Raw genomic sequence first — 23,614 nt, 5'->3', positions numbered from 1 at the left:
ACTCAGCATGGCTTCTGGTGCTCAAAGTGCCCAAAAAAATAATTAAAAAAATTCAACAGCAATGTGGCTTTCCAGAAATCATGCCCCGGTTACTCAAGATAAACTTCTCTTTGACAAGAGGCACATGCTGGTGACAGAACGAGATTTAAACATTAATGACATCCTCCTTAGCTGAGCCTTAATGTTAGCTTGCTGGTGCTAGGTGAGCTAGTAGTAGATGCACATTTCCAGCTGTGTGAAGAAAACGGTTCCTACATGAAGCTGTTCATAACAAGGGCTGTGGATTATCTTGTGTGAGTGGGTCATGGTTGATGTTTTTGTGCTTTGAGCACCTGAATCTGAGTGCCATATAGTTCCATTATACTTGAGAGAAGACAGACATCTCTAGTGCTGATATATCCAAGACTTGGCATTTCATATCAAAACAATCTAGACTGATAAGTAGCCCTACAGGTAAGAGGAAAAATGTGTGTTTTTGATTTGGGGGTTAACTGTCTCTTGAAGTATTTCTCTATGAAAATCAAATATTTGTCACTATATTAGCAATAATCAAAGTTAAGAGTTGTAAAAACATCCTGGAGTATTTTATATGAAAAGGAAATGTAATTTATCTACTTCAAAAGGACTGCATGGGTGTGTTTTGATCAGTGTTGATCGACAGTGCCAGGCACAAGCAACTAAAACAAAACTTTTATCAGATTTTGATTTTTAAAAAATATCGCTGAACCCCGATTAGTGCATGAAAGCAAGTGACATCACCTGCCCACTAAGTGGAGAGCAGGAAAAAAAGAAAACACTAACCACATCACTGATAGTAAGAAGTTGTTTTCAGGGCCAAGTGCTTCAATCGGCTTTGTGACAATGTTAATCATACATCGTTTTTATGTTAATGTATATTGTCAATTAGGTTGCATTAATTCTATTGCTGCTTTTTTTCATTATTATTAACATTAAATTGTTTATTTTAGGTGGAGGAAAACAGACGGATATGAAACATGAACCGCGTCCCAAAATGCCCATCAGAAGAAATCTGTCTGCATCACTGCCACCACAAAGTCCCCGGGCCAGCGCCAAGGCTGACGTGTTTGAGGAGGGCATGTTCCCACTCCAGTGCACACCAGAACTGTCTCAAAAAACTTTTCGGGCCCTGCCACTGAGCTCCTCCAGCACCATGGATCCCAACATGACATTTGAAGTTCTGGACAATGATGAGCCAAGTGCGAGTAATGCAACCATCATAATAAGCACAGGCAGTCCCTGTCGAGAATCAACATCCACAGACTTCTCAGGTCCCAGCCAACTACTCCATCCACCCAAGGCCAATGAGGGGAGCCAGAATACTACCAAAAGGTTAGAAATGTTTTCTTACTTTTATTTTGGTTTTAAAGGGATAGTTATGATATTTTGAAGTGGGGTTGAGGCACTTATCCATAGACAGCATATTGCAAACAGTAGATGTCTGTCGGGCACACTTCCAATTTGGAGAACCAGGTGAGATTCTGGCGTGAAAACTAAGCAATGTACTACTGTGGTTGGGGGTCTGCAAACATTCAGTATAAATGTAAGTGTACGTTATACTGAGAGTATTTCCACTGCTTAACCTTAACGTCAGACTTATTTCCAACAGGGAAATGAAGCCATTTTATCGCTTTGCTAAGAGCCAGACACCATTGAGAAAAACAGTAATTTAAGTTGACAGAACATGAGAGCTGTTGGTCGACAGCTGCCTTGAACAGTTATTTTGTTTGTGTTATTGTAAGACTTTGGCATTTTCAAAAGCAGTAGTTCTGATTCACCAAAGTCACACAATAGCACAAACTAACTAATTGATAGAAGCAGCGGTAGACCCACCGCTCCAGTATTTAGTGAGCTGAATTTACTGTTTTTGTCAATGGAGTCTGGTGGCTTTGACAGGAGCATAGAGTAATTCTGGGAAGTCGTTAAAAGCTTCCCAGACATAACAGGCTGTCTGACAGAAAGATAAAGCAGTGAAAATACTCTTAGTATAGTGTACACTTTAAGTGATAATAAAACTTTTTTAGGTGGCTAAAATACATTTTGTTGCTGCTCCCATCCACAGCAGCACATTGATTAGATTCCGTGTTGAACTCTGACCTACTTCTCCAAACTGAAACCGTGTTGACTAAAATCTACTGATTGTTATATGCAGAATATGGATTAAGTACACCAACCTCACCTTTAACATTTCAAAACTATCCCTCTAAGATGTTTATCAGTATATTTGATTATTTAGACACACTGTAAATGATTTTAGAAGATGTTTGCTCCTTTTTGAAAGTCAGTACAATAATATAACAAGTCAGTTTTCAGGTTGGCTTGTAATGTGGATTGCAGTTCTCTTGACTCTACACATTCAGTATATTGGTTCCCTTGGCAGTCCATATGGCACTGCCTTTTAACACGTCGAAGTAGTTGTAAACGAATGCATCGGTACACCCACGTACCGCCTACTGCACTCCTGTGGTCCCCTTCAAAATTTACTGCTACAATAGTGTACACTTCTCTCCACATAAACAGGAAATATTGTAAGAAAGACTATAGGAAACACACCTCTTCATAGGAACTGAGACACTTTGGGAAAACATACTGCTGTCACAGCAGAAACCAACATTGATATAATATCACAATCTCACCGTAGACATACCTACTTTTTTTTTTAAATCAAGTTCAGAGGGAAAAACTGCAGCAGCTGCCATGAAGTATCAGAACCATTTGTCGCACTTTCTTGCCTCCTGTTCACCAAATAGTTTATCTCCACATGCACTCTTCAGCAATGGAGAGTAAGCCAGGGAGTGTTTTTTCTGCCCTCCTTGTTAAAGTGTTATAGCAGAATTATATCAGTGGCCAGTATTAGCATAATTATGCAATTAACCTCTATGATATACGGAGCAGTTCGATGGCAGAACAACACTATTTTTTACAAAACATATGCCCTAAATTAGGTCTTAATTCTGAGCCAGTTTCTCTAACTGCTATCTGATGTCAAACATATGCTTTTGTATTTCTCAGTTTTTCCTACTCCTTGTTCCTTTTCTCTGGGCTGCACTCACAATCACCCGGGTGTCGCATGCATCAAAGGTTGATTTGATCTAATATTGTTCATTTCTCTACAAGCCAATAATTGTCCCATCAGTTGCCAACAGAAGATATTTTTTTGATCACTGAGTTCTTGTTCAGACAAGAGAATAAGAGAGACAAGTCAAGTTGGTTAAACAGCTACATAGATGTTCTCTTCGTAAACAATATATATTGTTCATATTACAATTTATTTTGTTGCTTGCTGTGTGCTTTTAATTGGAAGAGACTTAGAAAGTTGACAAAATATATTGATGCACCAATCCTTTTTTATGTCACAACTGGCAGTGAGGTTTACTGAGAGCACAAATCTGAAACCTTCACCAGAAATCTTTGAAAGAGCTGTTTTGAAGCTTTTACTAATGAATATCAAACACAAATAATGAATGTCTTAAACTCACTCGAAGGGGTTTAAAACATCAGGGACATCCCCACTTATTTTTCTTGGTATTTCTTTAGAATTTTATTCAAATGGAAAAAGACTCCTTATGTCACCTAGCCATTCTCGGTTAAAATGCTGAACTCTATCTAAAAAAAAATGTAATTCAACGTTTGTTCGATATTCATGTCTCTTGAACCCAGACAACTCTTGTACCACATATTTTGAATTAAACATTGCTCACAGAAAGAATAGATTATCAAATTTTCAAGCAAGCTTCAGTGCAGTAAACAGAAAACAAATATATATATATATATATATATATATATATATATATATATATATATATATATATATATATATATATATATATATATATATATATATATATATATATATATATATATATTTTAAATTGGTTCAAAGAAAAGCAACATGGGCATCTCTTGAATCAGTTCCATAAAATGTTTTTAAATAATCAAAAAACATGTCCCTCTGGCTGCCCACTGAAAGTTTCAAAGCTATTGAAGGACTCTGTGTAAAAGATGCTCAGTCTGGGTGGCAGCTAAACCATTCAGAAGTGGTAAATCCCCCGGACCTTATTCAAAACGAGACAGAGACTAAAGTGCAAACAGTCTAAGTATTCTCAACAGCCGCAAGTTTCCAGACTGGAACACTGCGCCAAGATGCTTAAGCCAGCTGAGAAGTGGCAAACAGAATAGGAAACATTTAGAGCCATAGCAGCAGACAGTGTTTGCGTCACTGAATGATGCTCCAAGCAGATGAGCCCTCACGTGAATACACTGAGCGTTTATCAGTGTATTTGTTCCTAACCACCTTCAAAACCAAAATGAATCGTCTCAGTCAAGGAAATGTCATTTGTTTGGGAACATTTGTGCTACCCCACAATCATACTGGACCATGAGGAGCTGGTGACATACTCCTGACATACTAAAGATCAGGCTTATCCAGACATTATGAGAGCACTTAGCACCTGGTTACGGAGTTGTCCTGCAACAGACAGGTCAAATTTCAAAGGGAAACCACTGCATTTAGATAACAAGAAAAAGCATTACCTTTTGTGAATATTTCTCAGTACAAGGCCATTGCAGACGCTGCTAATAGTGTAAGGGCCCAATCAGAAAGAGCGCTTTTTTACAGCTTGCTGCATCCTTTTTGTTGTTGTTGTTGGTTTTTTTTTTTTGTTTTGTTTTTATAATTGTTGCTAGGCAACCACAGAATCACCTGTCCTTAGCTTAACTATTATTTTTCTATAAAGTAAACTCACAGATCTGTACCTTAAAATCTGTATAGAAATTGGACAGGTGGAGGGTTCTTGCTCTGATTGAGGATGAGAGGATGTCCCCAAATGGTATGTTGATCACAGGAAAATGGAGATCCCTCAGAAAGAGGAGAAACCACAGGGAGCACCGGCTGGTCCAGCAGCTTCGCCTGGATGATGGTCAGTTTAAGGCTTATTTTAGGATGAGTCAGGGACAGTTTGACAATCCACTGTCAATCGCCCAGCCTAAACATAGTTGATAAGTCATTAGAAAGTACAACCGAATTCCACAAAAGTTGGGACATTATGTAAAATGTAAATAAAAACACTGGAATGATTCACAAGTCTTTATTGACCTGTATTCAATTATATAGGCAAGATACTAAATGTTAAGAATTACACACTTATTGTTTTTTGTAAAATAAACACTCATTCTGAATTTGATGCTTGCAACATGTTCCAGAAAATTTGGGGCAGGGGCAACAACAGACTAGAAAAGGCCATTCCACAGGGAAACATGTTCATTGTTAACTGTGTGGTCAAACAATCCAACATTTCGAGAATAATATTTATAAATGCAGAATTGCAAGAAATTTAATGATTTCAAAATCTACAATCCATAATAATATCAAAAGATTTAGAAAACACTTCCATGAAGGCACCATGAATGCTGAGGTATATACAGGTTTTGGAGCAACATATGCTACCATCCAAAAGGTGTCTTTTTCAGGGATATCCCTATATATTCCAGTAAAACAATGCAAAGCCAAATTCTGCACGTGTTACACAACAGTGTGGCTTTGTAGCAAAAGACTGCAGGCACAGAACTGTCTCCCATTAAAAATGTGTGGCAAATTATGAAGCATTGAAAGTGAGCTAACATTAGCTTCACACAAGACATTTATGCTACTACTTCTTGTCATTGCCACCACAGAAGGGGGCTTCGTTGTGCACTTTTTCTCTCTGAATGAAATTTTAAAACTTAAAGCATTCAGGGCACCCAGCAGCGCAAATGCAGCAAGCAAAACCCTTCACTGTCATTGAAAACAATTAAATGATGAACACAATTTTTTAAGAGGTGGGTTAGCAGAGAGGCAAACTAGAGGGATAAACACTGACAGTTTAACTTTCTTGTATGGGATCAATAATGAAAAATAAAACGGCAACACCAACAAAACAAATTAAGAGACCTGGCTGATCAATATATTAGGCAGGTTAACTGCCTAAGGCTAATTAAAACTTATTGTTAATTACATCAAAAGTGATACAGATTTCACCAGGCTGATTTCCTCGTTGTGTAACTACTTGTGAGATGCCAACAGCAGCTCGTAGGACTCCGTCTCATGGTCAGTCCACAATCGTTTGGTGCAGTGAGGTTCTGTCCTTGACTGGGATATATGCACACTTTGGGTTTTGCTTTGGTCCAGAAGCAATGCCAGCGATCGTGTGCAGATCAGCTTACCGGTTGCAACTTATCCACGGTCTTGTTTTTGTTCTCTTAATCCTCACATCAGCAAGTTTGGACCTGATGGAGTAATTTTAGCCACAAAGTGATTATAGGTGTTTAAAAGACATCTAATATAATTTAGAATAATCACATCTGTCCTTGCCTGGGCTGGAATTGGTCGAATTTGACACTCATGGATAGTTACTGTAACGATTCTGAAATCAAAGTGATGTAATCTTGTATTAAAAACAAACACTCGACCCTAAAACATAAATCTACTCATCTTGTACCTGGAGGTGCTATGAGAAAACCAAAAGCAGATTTATCATAGAGACAACTAAATTTGCATATCCAAATTTCTGAATGCAGGTGCATTGAAACGAAGCATCAAATTTCCAAACTTTTATATTTTTGTCCTTTGATATTGAATACAAAGGGAAATGCTCCCTATGTGAAGTCCAGACAGTGGAGATGGCATGGTAACATGAACCTCTGTTTTGTAGACAACAGATGCCGTCTTTACAAGAAGTGAGACGAGCCAACCCAACCTACATGAGCATGACGTCTGCTGCACAAGGAAAGCGTAAATTTAACAGGTAATGTGCTTTTTTTCCTCTTTATTCATGTAAATTATCTTATTTTATACTGGCAGTGAATTAAACAATGTGTTTTGACAAATATTTATGACTATTTGGGCACAAAGCTGTACAGAACTGTCACGAAAATAAAATAAAATTAGCCATCTCCGAGTGAAATTCTATTGATGTGTTTGATAACATTTTTCTATTTTCCCTCTCCATTTTATTCAATGTAGCAGCATCAAAGCAGAGTTAACACAGGGTTTCTCTGCACCGAAGCGCATAAAGAAAGACTCCACATTGGCCCTGAGACCACTTAGAGTACATCGCTTTGCAGGTAAGTGTCAACACAGAAAATTTAAATTTGAACAAACCACTGTTTTGCGTCTTCATACTGGTGAGATTCTGCAATGGTTTTTTTTCATAGTGAGACTCATTGTTTTGTCCTTTATGTCCTGAATAATTGCAAACGGTGCCTGCTTTAGTGTGAAACAGACTCATGTTCTTTTTTTCATTATATGTGGCTTCATGGATAAGTGGCATACAAAGCCGGCAGTTGTTTTCCTCTGTAGACTGAATTTTTTTTTTTTTTTTTTTTAAAGTGATGATGCATTACTGCTAAAAATGATGTATGTTTGTAAAACAGGCATAGTTAAAGGGCAGATCATACCCTCTAAGCTATCTGATGTTTGAGCTTTAATTTTATCATTTTAAACCATAAGATTTTTTTTTACTGGCTCTGACTTGTAATGAGAGATTAAGCATAATGTGTTTATTTCTTCACTATATTATCAGAAACATATACAAATAGGAAGCACATAAAAATCACCTCAGATCAATGACCAGCTATTCTTTCAAAATAATTATTTGCATATATTTATGTATTTAAAGGTATGAAATACATTGCATTCATTAATCTACAAATAAGACTATAATCTAAAAGCAAGGCTTTAATTGTTATTAAAATGTCTTAAATCAATAATACAAAATCCCATGACATGCTAGCTAAATTTCACTCACTGTCACTCTGATGACATGGATAAAACCACTACAAGGCAATGCATATAAGGCTCTGAAAATAATAATTCCAAAATAAGATTTAAGAAAGTGAGAATTACGGTGGTGGAATCCAACAACACGTCAAGAAACTAACGCTAGGTATTTTCCATATCTGTGGAGACCCTCATGTCCACGGCGCCTCCACGCTACCAGCGGCAGAGTCAGCAGCGACAGATCTCTGAACAACATTAGGGTTTAGAGACCTGTTCTGCACAGTGTTCCCAAAGTAATCATTGTAATTGTTGTCGGTTTATGTGGTTTTTCTGTTTTGTTCTGTTTTTGGTATTGAAGAATGGGTCTTAAATTTCATTTCTAGTGTTTTTTTTTTTATTTTAAAAGTCTTAAATTTAACTGTCATGTTTCTTTCCTCAGGTTCAGAGGAGAACAAGCCGCGAAGAGTCGTGAGGAGCATTTCTGAAGGAAACCTCAGCCTGCTCGAACCTCAGAAATCCAAGTCCATTTTCTATAAAACGTCCCAACAGTTAAAACGAGTGACCAAACGCATGTGAGGCAACATCATGTTGGAATCAGGATATCTTGCTTGCCAACTTTTTTCCAACCTTATTCATCTTTTCAAAATATTTACTCATTTAAAAAAAAAAAGAGTTCCACTGTGCAGGTTTCTCAAACGCTTATGTAATAGGACAAAATGTAATATAAGTTGCACTATTTTGTGAATGTCTTCGATTCAGTCTCCCACTACACTACTTGACTGTAAATAAACATTGTATAGTTATTGATAATCTCTTTAGATTATTCATTTAATAGTTTTTAAGACCAAGTTTTTTATTTCTAAGCTCTTCATTTGAATATATATTTTAAAACATCAATGTACACAGAAACGGCAAGAAATAAAACATGTCCTGTGGAAGTTTTGTATTTTATACTCTATTTACTTTCAACTATTCTCTTAAAATACGATCTGTCTTGATTACCACATTTCCCAGGGCAGCTAATATCAGATGTAGGACAACAAATGACCTCAAATAGAGGTGTGGATGAAAAAAAAATGAAACTGCTCTGCACTGAGCTGTATGGTTTTTCTTTTTTTCTTGATCATTTTTTCTTTTGTACAGTTAATAACTTGGGGTTACAGATATTTCATGATAAAACTGCTTGTAACAGAATATTGGGCTGTTTTTCAATAAATAGATTCCTTTCTAAAATGTAATATCTGCGTTTTTGTGCCACTGATATTGAGTCTGGATGTGTTTTTAGATGAAGTTATGGTTACAAAATGTTCCGACGATAAATAAGTGACAAAGGATAGGCGAGGGAAGGTGAAAAATACAATGGCAAGAAAAATTGAATTGACCTCAGAGTCACTCACAGCATGACTCAAAAAGATAACTTTCTCGTTGTCTTCCTGTTGAAAAAGCAACTGTTTCATATGCCTTTAGGAAAAAAGGTGAACCCAGAGTGCAGTGATTGATAGGATGCTATTTGTCTCTACCAATGCCTTGTGGGGATTTTTGATGATAAGTGTGTTTCACCACTCAACAGAGCAGACTCCACATTCAGTCCTGAAAGAGGGGTTACCACTTACTCAAACGCTGATGTCCAAAACATTTATAAAAAAGAAAAACAATCTGCAGTTGCTAGGGTGAACATGACATGTTTGTGAAATTTCCAAAAAAAATTGAAAAAAAAAATCTTGGATTTAAAGGGACAGTTCACCCCAAAATCAAAAAGATTTGCCTATAAACTTGTAGTTTTATTTATCAATCTAGATTGTTTTGGTTTGAGTTGCAATGGATGGAAGATATTGCAGGGTTTCTGCGGGCCCTTAAAAAGTCTTAAAAGGCATTAAATTAGATTTTTTTAAAAAAGGCCTTTACTAAAAAATTAGTATTAAAATGTTGGATTTTCTGATTTTTTTCTAGCATTGCATTGTAAACTTAAAAACAATTGGTAGTGTGTTTTTGTGTGTGTGTGTTGTGTGTGTGTGTGTGTGCGTGCGTGCATGCGTGTCATAATATTTGTATCCCCCTGTATTAGTATCATCATCGTCCCACAGAATTCAGTATTGGTCGTGCTCTTACTCTGAATACCACCAATTCAAATTTAAAACAGTTACTCATATTGGTCTTTTAAATACATTACACTGTTACTTGTATTCTGTTACTCACCAACTGTGGCTAAGAGTAATGACAGACTTGTCTTAATGTAACAGATAAATGACACGTTAATCACTGAAAGGATAGACAGTGGAATTAGAGTAACGAATAAACTGTTGAAATGGCTTAAAAAACTTGGACAGCTTCTGCTGCCATTCCGATCAGTAATAATATAAATGCAAGCTTGGCTATATCATAAACAGTGTTAAACTACATCCATTCAGAGGAACATGACTGTGTTGTGGATGACTCAAGCTCATCTGATTGATGGGCTTTAGCGATAAAAAGGCTGGAAACCCTTTTTTAAATACTATTATTGAATTGCATTTCTAAGATATTTCAGGCTTTCCTTTGCTGCATTTTTATCCTGATCAAATGTGAAGAATCGCCGAGAACAAGCTTTTATTAGCATTCCATACTAAAAAACAAATGTCAAAAAATACCTCCTGGATCTATGATGAGGGTGGGACCTCATTGCTCTGTCTGGAGAGAACTAGACTTGTCACTTTGAATTCAGTCTTGCAACTTTCAGTGGCACAGCATTCAGTGTGATCTTTATTTTTAGCTCAGGAGCTCAATGCATATATCAGCACTGTACTGCGCAAGCACTGACACCCTCTCATGCTCTCATTCACAAGAATCTCTTCATTGTGTGTGTGTGTGTGTGTGTGTGTGTGTGTGAGAGAGAGAGAGAGAGAGAGAGTGAGAGAGACGTAGGGAGAGATTGTGTGTGTGCGCACACGGGGAGGCAGGTCTTGGCTAAAGTTTATTAACTTTCTCTTAGCCAATGGGGCTCCTTGTGCGTTTTTCCCGCTGACCAATGGGACAGATTGAGAGGTTGGAGTTGGGTGTTGCTTAGCAACTGCAGGTAGAATCTCAGATCATGTCGGACCCATTGTTTTATCTTGCCTTCCTGAGAGACATTACATGCTATGTGTTGTGATTTGTTAGTAAAAAAAAAAAAAAAAAAGCACCTCTGTGCAAATGCGTCACAAAGTTGTTAACTCTATTTTTTTGCATTGTTAAAGAAAGATCACAGAGACTTTAAAGGCATTTCACCCTCAAGTCGGAGCACTTTTAATTGATTCTCATTATGTTACTACATGTGGCTGTCTTATTTTTCATCGCCAAGTCACTGGAGCACAAACAAGTCAGTTTTGTTTTTTATTGTTTTATTTTTTTGCTCCTGATTATTGAACCTCATTCAGACTCAGAGATGAGAGGTTATAAAAAAGGCAACAGAGGAGGCTGCTAAAAACAAAGATTCTTTTACAAAAAAATTTAATCTGCCACCATCCCCATATACCAAAAAAAATAAACACACACAAAACACTGGTGCAAATAATAATGATTTTTATTATGATTTTGATTCAAGAATCCTTGGGTGTTGACCTGAACATAATTGAGTGCATGTTTTGGTAAATCCAGTGCCTTTATACTTGTGCATGGCCATGAAGAGAGACAGCGACTACCTCATACAAATATAAGCATATGATCCCTCCTACAGTGTTCCTGACTCCCACAAGGCAGCACGTCGCTGCTGTGAACTTCTTGTCCCCTGTCTACTTAGATGACCTGAAATCTTAAAGCAATATGTCACAGTGGAATAAATCACGGAGAGATGATCACCAGTACTCTCTGTGCTCTTACCACTCGTAGTGTTGGCTTTTGTTTTAGCCTAAAATTATGCGGTCGTCTACATCGTCAGCTTATGGACACAGTGAAAAATGAAGATTAATATTTCAAGTAAAAATAGTGCTTTGTTGAGAGCAGCCCTGGTGTTTATTATTTTATGCGTCTCTTTTTTGCAGGACACTACTGCATTTGAGAGCAGTTCAATTAAAAAAAAGAAAAAAAAAATTAAAAGAATAATCTAAAAACCTCAGCGTGTTTTTATTCAGTCAAAAATACAGCATCATAAATGAGGCACTTGCTGCTGCTCATTCTGTCCCATCCCGTGATGCGTAATGCAAATATTTAAATGGGGGTTATGGAAATTCCTGGGATGCACCCTGGATTTGGCATGTAAAGCAGGGCCAAGAAGATTGTTGTTTACACCATGTTCTTCTTGTGATCCAGTGCATCTGACAGTAGGAAGCAAAAGAATAGGGATACAAGTTTAAAATAAAATTAGCTGCATAAAATCGAAGCACATTTTGGGGAGATACATCATCTGAAAAGGCAGTCAGGCATAGTGATTCTGAATAAGGTAAGCCTTGATAACTTACACCTTTGCAGAGATTTAAACTTGTGCTGAAAAGATTAGTGGATTAATAAATTAGTAATTCATCAAAAAATTAATCCCCAACAATTTTGATAATCTGCTAATTGTTTTAGTTGTTTATCTTCTGGCAAAATTAGACATTTGAAAAAGGTCATCTTGGGCTATATGTGAGAGCTGAGTATGATTGCGATGGGCATTATGTGCTATTTTATTAAACGTTATGGACTCGTCATTTAATCAATTAAACAAATATTGAATCAACAGATTGATCAGCAATGAAAAGAATAGGCACAGGAGTCACCAGAGGTCCCATTATATGATATTAGTGCAATACTTAAGTCATAATATAATATTATTGCCCTTTTTTAAAATTTAAGTATGAGTATTGTAATAACATATATTGCAATATGGTGATTATTTATCAACATCTGTTTTATCTAATAGGATAAAGTTTTCAGTCTGTTCATTTCACTTCACTTGTTTTTATTGCACCAAAATTGATCTAATGAACAAAAAAAGCAATTTATTTAATTTTCTAGTAGGCTACCATTGTTAGCCTGGTAAAACCGTGCTGATAACATGAGTGCAACACCTTGTTTCTCTTTCTATGTCAGTCTGGACGTGCTGCTATCCCAAGCACTTTCAGAGGGCCTCTATTACACAATTATTCACATCTATTACATCTATTATTGTTACGTTAGACTTTAACGGTCTAAAAAATACAATTTATTCATTTTTACTGTTTGTATGTGACTTGAACCTTGTCAACAACAATCCCCATGAGGTTTTTGCAATACACTGGCGTTACCAGCATACTTCAACATTTCTCATTCAATAACCAGTTGTGTCTGGACTGCAAAATACCAGCTGGCAGCGTCCTTGTTGTCTGTCCAAAGCATTGGGACCTGCATGGCTGTGATCCCCAGCTGTGAAGCATCTCGTATCTGCTCCTCCATCAGTGCAGTTGGTGGCAAAACAACGCTGAACATTGTGTTTGTACCGGTCCGAGAACATCTTCTTAACCAACAGAGCCAGTCGAAAAATCAAGGTTTTGCCAAATCCAGTCGGAAGAACGGTGAAAACGTCTTTCCTCCAAGAAAGTCCATGAGTGCATCTTCTTTTTATTGACTCTCTTTCCGCATTAACTTCACTTAGTGTTGTGTTTACTAAACTAATGCTAGAGTTAGCGCTTCTTGCTTCAAGAGCTGCCATAACTGTTCTGCAAGCAGCGGCCTGCATGTCACATAATCAACTATCCCTGACTGGCTGCTAACGTCAGCAAAGGTGTAGATCCTTGATTGACCCAGACTAGATTCAAATTTCTGGAAAGTGTTTCAGGCCGCAGAGTGTTCAGACTGATACAGAGAGTGAAACTGAATATTGAGCTTGCATTATCTGGTCTTACCAGGCTAATTGTGTTTAATTTGTATTTGCAATATTTATATTTAAAATGATGAAAAAAATGGATCATGGTGTCTATGAGTTGATTCAATATTGCTATGCAAAATATTCCAATACAGATTTTGAATAAGCACTGGTGGCCTGAGATGATTGTTTTTTTTACATGAACATGCCATTTTTTAAATGAGTGCCCATTTTTGTCTGTGAGAAATAACAAGATTAGAAAGAAGTTAGTTGTTGTTTGATTGACTTTGAAAAATAAGGCCCTGTCGATCTAAGGTAACAACAAACATCCATCCTCAAAGGACATTATGTGTATACTGTCTGTCACATACAGCAAGGAAGACACATCAGAGATGGCACACAGTTTTTTAGTCTCAGTCAAATGTTATCAAAGGGATTGTTCTGCAAGAGAAATTCATCTATGTTCAGTATATTTAGTGTTTGACATCCTTGCAGTTTGTTTTTCGGACTGTTTCACGTTATAATCTCCCTCCACATTTTACTCAGCAAACAAATTTTGTGAGGAAACATTGTGGCAGCAAATACCTGGCTCCCTTTATCAATACACAGCTGACTGTTGACAGGACCTTGTGCAGTGGTTACAGTGGGGGGATGGGTTAGATTTACAGTTTCCTTTACCAGGTAATGTCTCCTGTTGTGAAACAATGTGACAGAAAATCAGTACAGCTGTGATGGCTCAGCAGTGTTCTTTGCCCCTCTACATTCTCCTCCAGGAGCTTATCCAAAGCCCACCTCAAATGTACTGTATGTAGCCTGTGGATGACTCATCCTCAGGAGAATGAGCTGTATGGTGCAGGTAGCCTTGCAAATAAACATTTCACGATTTGCAGAGTCTACTGAAGTACTTTGCTGACTTACCGTCTGAACCCACAGGCTGCAAATACAATTTCTGACAAACCAATTCTGTTTCATTCTGTCTGTGAGGAAACGGGTGTAAAACATCCTCCTGCGTTAATGTGTCCCTTCTGTGTTACACATGTAATGACTATACAACTAAAAACACACACACAGTGAGGCATCCATTAATGCTCCAGAATTTTTAGTCATTTTGTTTATTGAAACAGCAAATTTGTCATCATTGCAGCAATTGCCATGGAGACAGGGTTAAGTCCAAAACCTACTGGTATTATACAGTGCATGAGTGTATGCTCATTACCCTTTACCACAACTTCCAGGAAAAACTGCATACTGAGTGACTTCACCTCTGTAGGATGGGTAGGGAATATGCAGACATTCAAATAATTTCCCGACAGCCTTTTACGCACATTTCCTCCTAACGCCCCATAAATCGTCCCTTGTTCCTCATTCAGTTTGCAGCATCATGTCACTCTGTCGTCTTTGCTTGTGCTGTTTACATCATAAAGTTTGTCACTAATTTGGGGATTCAACACCCTATGACCATGGAGATGAAATGATGCTTGTATGAAAGCAATGTCTAAATTAATTTCATTTGAATAAGACTTTACTGTGGCAGTGGTCCTGGCGTCTTGCAGAAGTGCCAAAAATATTTAGTACCTTCATACCTTCCTGAAATTTCAGCAGGGTACACGGTATATGAGGTTATAAATGTGCAATGCTGCCCACCCAATTTCAGCCAATTTTTACCTAGTAGCCAATTGTGGATATACAACTTCCAGGTCCATCACTTGATGCCATTTGGGCCAAAACATCTTTTTCCCAAAGACTTGCATTGTAAAATAGACATCTGTCAGTGGATCATTTTTTAACGTCGCAATCTGTGCAAAATGACGCACGATTAAGTCATTTTAATCCACATTCATGTTAGAAAAGGGTTAACCAGAAGTTAGCTGTTTGATCGGCAGAAGCTGAATGCTTGATTGCTGTAAGTCTTTATTGCGCTAGCTCTATAGGCCCAATGTAGAAGATCCAGGTAATTTTAAACAGCATTTTTGGCCTCATACACCACTGAACAACTTAAAGGGCTCCGCCTCCAGTGCTAAATCCAGTTATCTTTATACATCCATGGCGGTTGCTTGAGCTACAGATTGTACTTTCACATTTTCGTATGCCCGCCACCACAGACACAAAGTATGGCAGCAAATCAAGAGAGAGAGACAGTCTCCTCTCAGAGGCATGTTTTCAGAAGTATGTTTTATCTTACTGTTCAGTTGTAATTTGAGATCGTCTGTTACCAGCTGACTGCCATATTGTTTCCTGTGTCACAACAGCCAAACTTGCATTGCGTCGCCCACCAGAGTGAGCGTTTATTGGTTCACTGCTGAACAATGCATTATGGTAGTTGTAGATTTTTAGTCCATGAGCAAAAGCAAATACTATAGCCCCTTTCCTCTGTTTTCTCTGGTCATGTAGTACCAATTTAAAAAGTATTTGTATCTTTCTATTGCATAGACAGCCCAGTTTTATGAATAGACCCCGCTGCCTGAACCTTTTTGAAGGTTCAGGCCGCGGGTTGTTTTGACTGAGGGCCTGCTCTCTGTGGGGTGACAGTGCTAAACACAAAGCAACCACACTGCCCATGAAGTAAAAAAATGTAAATCTCTCACACAGTGCAGTGTAGGCAACTGCCTGCCTGTGCGCTGGGGTGTGGCAAAGTTAATGTGTCAGTGGTGAGGAAGTCCACCTGCAGGGGAAAGTGTAACCTCCACAGCACCTCAGAGTCTTTATCCACCCTGACATCCTCTTCATTCTCCAGTTGAACAACTTTTTATTCAGGCCCAGTCTGTCCTGTTTCAAATAAAGTTAAAGCCACTTCACATCCATGTTACACCCACACTGGTTTTCACTTGTTTTGCCTGATTAGACCTCCTCTCAGGACTGTGTGGGTGTGAGCAGGCTGTGCTTGATTCACACATCTGCATCACTTTCCTGTTAGTTTTGTTGCACCTGTTGGAGTATTTCGTTTTTATATCTCATTAGTACGTCTAAATGGTTTGGTCACCTCAGGTAATGAGAAAAAGTTTAATTAGTATTCTCCCCACATTGTACATTTCAAAGTTTTCTTTTACACAGTCCTCATTGTCTCTAAACATCTAGTGTCCTTGATAATTTAGTGATAGCTGTATGTCAGTACCTTTGGTTTTAATTAGTTAATCTGCATTTCCGAGAAATCCCCAAAAATGTTTCAACTTCTGTGAGCGTCCGCCACCACTGTTCTGGAGATTAAGCAATTCGGAGACGTTAACCAGATACATAAAAATACTTCACCATTGCAATTGCAGGCAAAATATTTCACTGTAGTTACTAATTTGACCAGAATCTGAAAGGTAATTGATTTTTGTTTGACAGAAGTTTTATTGGGTTTCTGCAAAGCATAATCTTTGGTTTGAGCATATTGTTAGCCGTGTATGCAACCGACTGTTAACAGAAAGGCCAAAATCCCCCATGCAACATTTTTTTGTACGCAGGCTAATGCTGTTGTCTATTTTACCCCCCCCCCAAAAAAAAATGTTTAATATAGTAACTGGAAGAGCTTTATACCATCTATGCCTTGAATGTCCTTTAACTCTTACAGGTCTGTTAGTGCTAGAGCTCTGAAGTAACTACCGATGCTCAACCAGACTTTACACTTTGGCTTTTTTGCTCATAGAAATAGAATGAGAATAGAACAGACATCCAAATGTTTGCCTTGGTCATTTGAAAATCCCAATTGTTGTTACTTGTTGGTGGTAACACATGCCAGTGGGCATAAAGGGTGTCACACTCATAGACTGTATAAGTAATGGACTTAGCCACTTTAACATCACCCGTTGGTTGTGATTGGTGTGACTCCTCTTGACACCTCTAAGTGTACTACTTACACTTATAGTCCATAAGACACTGCCAGTGTTTCACAGGGAAAAGCCATTGCGCTCATCTCCCAAACAAATGAAGTAAATGGTGACCAGGATTCAAACACTTTAAAAAAAAATCTAAACACAAAATGTCTCTATACTGCTTGTCCAAATTAATCCAAGTGTCCTGAAGCTGCGACGTGCCAAGTTGTTTTGAAAAACATTTCTGGTGTCATGTTTTTAGCCTGTAGCCATAGCTCCTAGTGTGGGAGCTGCATTCACATATGCACGCTCACGCAAGACCAACGAGAGCTCACATTATCTGCACGGCAGTGTTTTCAAGATACCTGGAAGCCTCCCCCACACATGGAGAGAGACTTCTGGAGTTAGCAGCAAGCAACAGGTCCCTTTGTGGGATTTAAAACTACTGTGTGTGTGTGTGTGTGTGTGTGTGTGTGTGGGTGTGTGTGTGTGTGTGTGTGTGTGTGTGTGTGTGTGCTTCAATTGTTTGGAAGATCAGTGTAACACCCTTTACTCTGAAACTTTGACAGTGTTTTGTGGACTGTAAAACTTCACCTGACTTTCCTTTGGCATGAGTGTGAGTAGATATGACTAAATTTTCATTTTTGGGTGAACTGTCCCTTTAAAGCCTCAACTTTTGCTTTGTGGCTGTCACCATCTTGTTTTTTTAGAGGCAGAAGTGAGTTAATTTGGCCAAGAGGGTGAAGCTGCAGAGGACTAAAGGGTGGACAGCCTGTCACTCAAAGCAGCCACATCCTTAACAGAGTGCCCCAGAAATGAGTCCTTAAAACCTGAAAAAGGGGTGTCGACCCATCGATATATTGACTGAATGAGCAGTGATCACTTATCATCAATGCAAATTGAAAACATCAGTCCACATCATCCTCTTTCAGATGTGCCATTATTTTGAAATTGCCTCAGGCAGATGACGGCGGGCACCCAGGAGAAAGACAATTAGGATAATGCTGTTTACTCTGGGAATAAATCATCAGTTCGTTTTAAGAGAAACATATGGATAAAAGACAAAGCACATGTCATATGTAAACAAAAACACTATATACATGCCGGACATCTCATTTCGCTAACTTCATGCAGCAACAGTAGCTGCCCAGTTTCAAAAATGTTCAGCTGAAAAAACATGCATGTAGACTGAAATTCATCCGTGCTGTTCTAACGAGACTTAAACCAGTGATGAGTAAGAGAAAGCATAAATACTACATATAAATCGGTTAAGTTATGAGTAGAGGAAAAGTCCACCAGCCGCTTAGCTAATTTATGCAATGTAAAATGCTATAGGCTTATGCTAATAACATTAGCATGTTGTATATGTGGGGGAAACGTGACTTGCAAAAGACAGTTTTTTGGTCTGTGATCCTTGACAGTAATTACTGAGCTGATTTTTTATACTTTTGTTAAAAGATTTTGTTGTTTCCACATTTTGAGGATGTTGGGGGAAGTTTGTCTTCAGGTCAGATAGCCCAGAAGTTTTAGGGAAAAGATCATGGTTTTAGTTAAAATTGAAAAAAAAATCTAGGACGTGTTTTCTGACAGAATTAATCAGTTTTAACTATTTACAATTATTTGGATGTTGTTAGTACCTTTTTTGGCCAAAAGCAGCTTCCTCTGCCATAGACTGTGTTAAATGAGCATGTACTGTAATATTAGCTCATATCGATCACTGGCCCCTAAATAGATTTTAATCGAAATCGTATGGTAGCAAACTTTGTGATATCAGCAAATATTGAATCATGGTCCAACGTATCGATATAATATTGTATCGTGATGAAACTAGTGATTTACACCCATACTTATATGTGTGTGGCTTACGCTTAAGAAACTTTTACATTTTGTTTTACCACATAAAATGCCAGTAAACAATCAGCTTGGGAGCTTTGCAGCTTTTTATGTCTTTAAAAAGGTGGATGCTAAAAAGTACCTTAACGAGACTAAAAGAAAGAAACATAGCAGGGCCAATCATGGCTTTACAACCTTGTTGCGGTGGTGATGTCAATTCATGTCACCAAGCTTTTGGTTCTGGTGATTGCATTTAGGCTTAAATCATATAAGTGTTGTTTAGTCATGAAGATTTTCTTGCTGAACAAAACATGTAAGTATCATAAACTTGTGTTTACCGCAGAGCTTATTTTCTGTAATAATCCAAAATCCCATGTAAAAATCCCTCAGGTTTTTGGACAAGAGGATCAGGGCAATGCTAATCTCCACATCAGTCTACAAAAAAATGTCACCCCTGGGGAACTCAATTATGTGAAACTTTGAGCCTCAATAAAATTTTAAAGTAGAGTTATGAAAAAATCCATTTTTAAAATGTCAGAACCTAAACTTAGAACCTATATTTGGTTTTTTTTTTAATGTGTTATCAATTTTTTGACTAGCATTTGTTTGTTTAAAAAAATGGTGTTAAAATGCAACATCAATGGTGCTTTAATCAACCTGAATGCTAAGGTTAGTCTACTTGTAACAATAATCACTTTGTCAGTTTATGGCGTTAAACAGAAATCTTTTTTCTTCACAAAATAGTTGCATGTTAATAGATTTGAGGCGTTTTGGGTTTGTAAGTTGGGCATAACACTGTCATGTATGAAAAAGTATTTTAATTTTCCAGTTAAGTGTCATTTTGAAAATAATGTTATTTTCTATGCAAAATTGGGATCCCTCTTATGACAACTGAGCTTGTAAAAACTACCAGGCTTTAAAAGGTATATGAAATATTACTGTATTTCATTTATGTATTATTATTATCACTTTATTTCTTTGTGGGTTTATCCATAGGCTATATCCTTTTTTCCCCAATTTTTGTGACTTTGTTTATGGTGGGAAATATGAAAACCAAAAATATAATCAACTAAAAGTCATTATTACAATTTTAAATGTCCTTACAACATTTTGTTTTTGATTTTGTTTGTTTTGGGTTTTTTTGTTTTTATGGTAGAGTTTATAGAGTTCTATTAATAAAATTTTATTAATAAAAAGCATAGGACAGCACCTTTGGGTGACATATGACACTTAATGACAATCATAAACAGACGTGAAGCTGAATTCATTATCATGATAGTGCAGTGCCAGCCTTGTGCACACTCTTTTAAATAACGTGTTACCAAGGATATTATAGTAGCGATATGTGGGCTGGATTTCTGCAGATAGATCTTAATTAGATTTTCTCCTGCCTACCAACGCCTTTAATTTTAAAAACCTGCAAAAAATTGCACCTGCTGCGTAGAGATGAAAAAAAGTTTCACTTAAAATCAGCCTTCACAGAGTATGTGAACTTTAAGCCTTAATGCGCAACCAACCACTTATTTCATATCTCCTCCCTCAAATGAGTGTGGGAGGGAGGGAGGCTGACACGCAGATGGCTTCTCCGTCAGATGGCAGGAAGCTGCACTTCCAGGCCGGAGCCACTGTTTGATAAATAGCACGCGTGGCTCCGGGCGCACAGCGCGTCTCAAAGACTCAAAATGTGGCCCTCAGTCTTTGTCTCTCTGACACACATACTGTACACAGCCACACACACACACACACACACAGTCTTTCATACGTACTGTACACACAAACACAAAAACTAGGTCTCTCTTTCTCCCTCTCCCTCTCTCTCTCTCTCTCTCCAATGATTAAAAAACAATATCCAGCTTATAACTGCAAGTTAGTCAGACACCCACACTCATTTGCAATGAAAGGCAAATGACCCTGGTGATGAGTCATTGCATTCACTCAGAGACTTGCTTTATTCAACATGCTGAAATCTCTTAAGGCAGAGTGAAGCAGTGGTTCTCGCCATTGTGCCTCTGAGTGAGCTCAGGTGTGCCTTGACGTTTTTTCTCAAATGTAAAAAAAAAAAAAGAAAAAGAAGAATAAGTCAAAAATAGCACATAACGTCATTATAACCCTGTGAAATCAGACTATGAGTTCACACTCATACCTTGCAGTTAAGACGGGCTTCCTTCTCTTGTGATCATGATGGGCTTTTTATAATATTTCCAGCCAATCAATAATGAGGTGTTCTTTGGAAATTAGTTCCTTGGGTAAACATGGTTATAATGAAAAGAATCAAGACTGGCAGGAAGAATAAATGTCCTCTGTAAGGCAGCTAAAACCTGCTGTGATAATTAATATGGTGGCAGCTCTATTTTATTCATTAAGCATTTCATTACATGTACAGTAGAAGTAAAATTGTGAATGCTCTGCTGCAGTTTTTCTTTTCCTCAACCAGGAGTCCTTATTAGTATTATTAGTCAGATTTATAAATCATGCATTTTCTTAATGAACACTTGATTGACACCTGCACTGTTTTCTTGACAACCTGTTAGAATGAGGTGATGTCTACTCACGAGTCCTCGTTGCATGTTGACACCAAATTGTCAATGTTTCCACCAAAAAGTGCGGTTAGAGAATAGTCATAAAATAACATAGTTTCTTTTTGTTTTTTAATTTTCCTGTCAATTATCCCCTGACCCCTCAGATTCATTTTGTGACTCCCTATATGGAAGTAAACAATATACATAAGCATTTTTATTTTTTAACAACAGAATACTTAATACTGAAATTTAAACAACAATTCTGAATTTTTGGATCTTAATATAACCAATCAAATTTGAGCAACCTAAATATATGTTTTAGAAATTCTGAAACTTGAATTTTTGGATGAGAATTTGTAAACATTGACAAAAATATCTATATATCTATATTTAGCTCTTGAAACTGCAAATCATAAATTTCATATTTGAATTTCAAAGAGGTGATTTCAGAACAAATGATTTTCAATGTAAAATATTTCAGTGCTATGAATTCAGTGCTCAAATGCCAATATTACGTATTCAGTGGTTGTTGAAATGAAAATACTTGTGTCTCTTATTTGCTTCCATACCTTCGGGGAGTCCCAAACCACTACCATAGGTCATGTCAAAACAGGTTTTGGTAACGTCCGTAAATTATATTTTTAAATTGTGTGTAATAAAATTATTATTAACTTTTTGAAAAAATATAGAGAACTAAATATCACCAAGACAAATGTACAAACACAATAATGCACACATCAAAAATATTATATTTAGAGCTTAAAAGATGAGTCTAATAAGTTGATTTAAAGAAAATTAGCTAGCAATAATTCTGTATCAGTTATCAAAATGTCCAAATAATAATTGGTTTTAGCCACTCAAATGTAAAGATTTGCAGCTGCTGTTTTTTTTTTTTGTTTTTTTTTTTTTGTAATTGTAAAGTGAATATTTTTGGATTTTTAGTCAGAAAAACAAATAAGCAATCTCAACAGGCCTCCAGAAACTTGTGCTGTGGGAATATCTTTATATTTTATATATAGTTCACAAGCTGTTAATGAGAAAATAATGGCAGATCAATTGATAATGAAATAACGGTTTGTTGCAGCCATGATTAAAATAAAATAGATTTATTTTTTAAATAATTACAAGGTTTCGCACAGGAAACCAAATGATTTTGATGCAGTATTTTTAGTCAGCACTTGGATGGACTTATAGAGTAATATGTGATTCAGGTGTATGTGTTTCTGTAATAGTGAGTCGTGTCAGAATATGCGAGCGATTTTTTTTTCTTGGCATGGAAAAACTAAGTGATTTGTTTTGCAGGAATTTAAAAGACGCAGGCAACAGATGTTTAAACCAAAACAGACAAAGATTTCCTGAGGCAACAGTGAAACGTGTCCAGTCTGTCTGACCACAGTTTGTATAAGCCTTTAAAAAAAAAAAAAAAACAACTTGAATGAACCTGAGACTCATTTTTGGGCATTAGGCCTGAGGGCTGCAAGTGTTATCTGGCTGCATCAAGTTTACTTTGTTTAAGAAAAGAAAGAATAGTGGAGTGTATGGGGGAGGGAGTGTAACGGGAGTCTTTAACAGGGAGTAAAAGGGACTGAAAGGATTTTGATCCAGTGATATTATATATCTGTCCTGGTCAGGGCAGACAAAAGCACACAGCAAACCACCAGAGAGAGAGCAAAGCATGTCATCTGAATAGTATGTCTTCTTTGCAGTGTTGTACATCCAAAGGCTTTGTGTGCCTGAATTTGGCTGGTAGAAGGCACAAAGGAGGCAGTTTGTTCGCCCCTGACAAGTGTGCTTTTATTTGCGGCGGCCCTTTGATGTATAGAGAAACTTTGGCTGGGATATCCCTCGCAGACAAATGCACGAGAAATCCCACTCTTTTGTATTATCCTTAACAATTCCCTCACCATTCACTGCAAAGCTT

At 37.3% G+C, this 23,614-nt stretch overlaps 1 protein-coding gene across 2 annotated transcripts in view; it reads left to right on the top strand.

The window, feature by feature from the left end:
- Positions 1-9,007, top strand: part of kif18a (kinesin family member 18A) — a 36,859-nt gene extending 27,852 nt beyond the window's left edge. The window contains exons 15-18 of one of the 2 annotated variants that reach the window (XM_042486698.2): positions 969-1,350; positions 6,708-6,800; positions 7,022-7,119; positions 8,214-9,007. In XM_042486698.2, coding sequence (XP_042342632.1) covers positions 969-1,350; positions 6,708-6,800; positions 7,022-7,119; positions 8,214-8,350 — 710 coding nt within the window. In that variant the 3' untranslated portion in view covers positions 8,351-9,007. Of the gene's footprint in view, positions 1-968; positions 1,351-6,707; positions 6,801-7,018; positions 7,120-8,213 lie in introns of both variants that reach the window. The other variant, XM_042486691.2, reaches the window with a different exon arrangement.
- Positions 9,008-23,614: the final 14,607 nt, after the last annotated feature.

Source organism: Plectropomus leopardus, chromosome 1, assembly GCF_026936395.1.
Source record: "Plectropomus leopardus strain MGB_pleo_1.0 chromosome 1, ASM2693639v1, whole genome shotgun sequence".
Classification (NCBI taxonomy): domain Eukaryota; kingdom Metazoa; phylum Chordata; class Actinopteri; order Perciformes; family Serranidae; genus Plectropomus; species Plectropomus leopardus.
The sequence above is the reverse complement of the archived record's forward strand: the minus strand, read 5'-3'. Positions and strand labels throughout refer to the sequence as shown.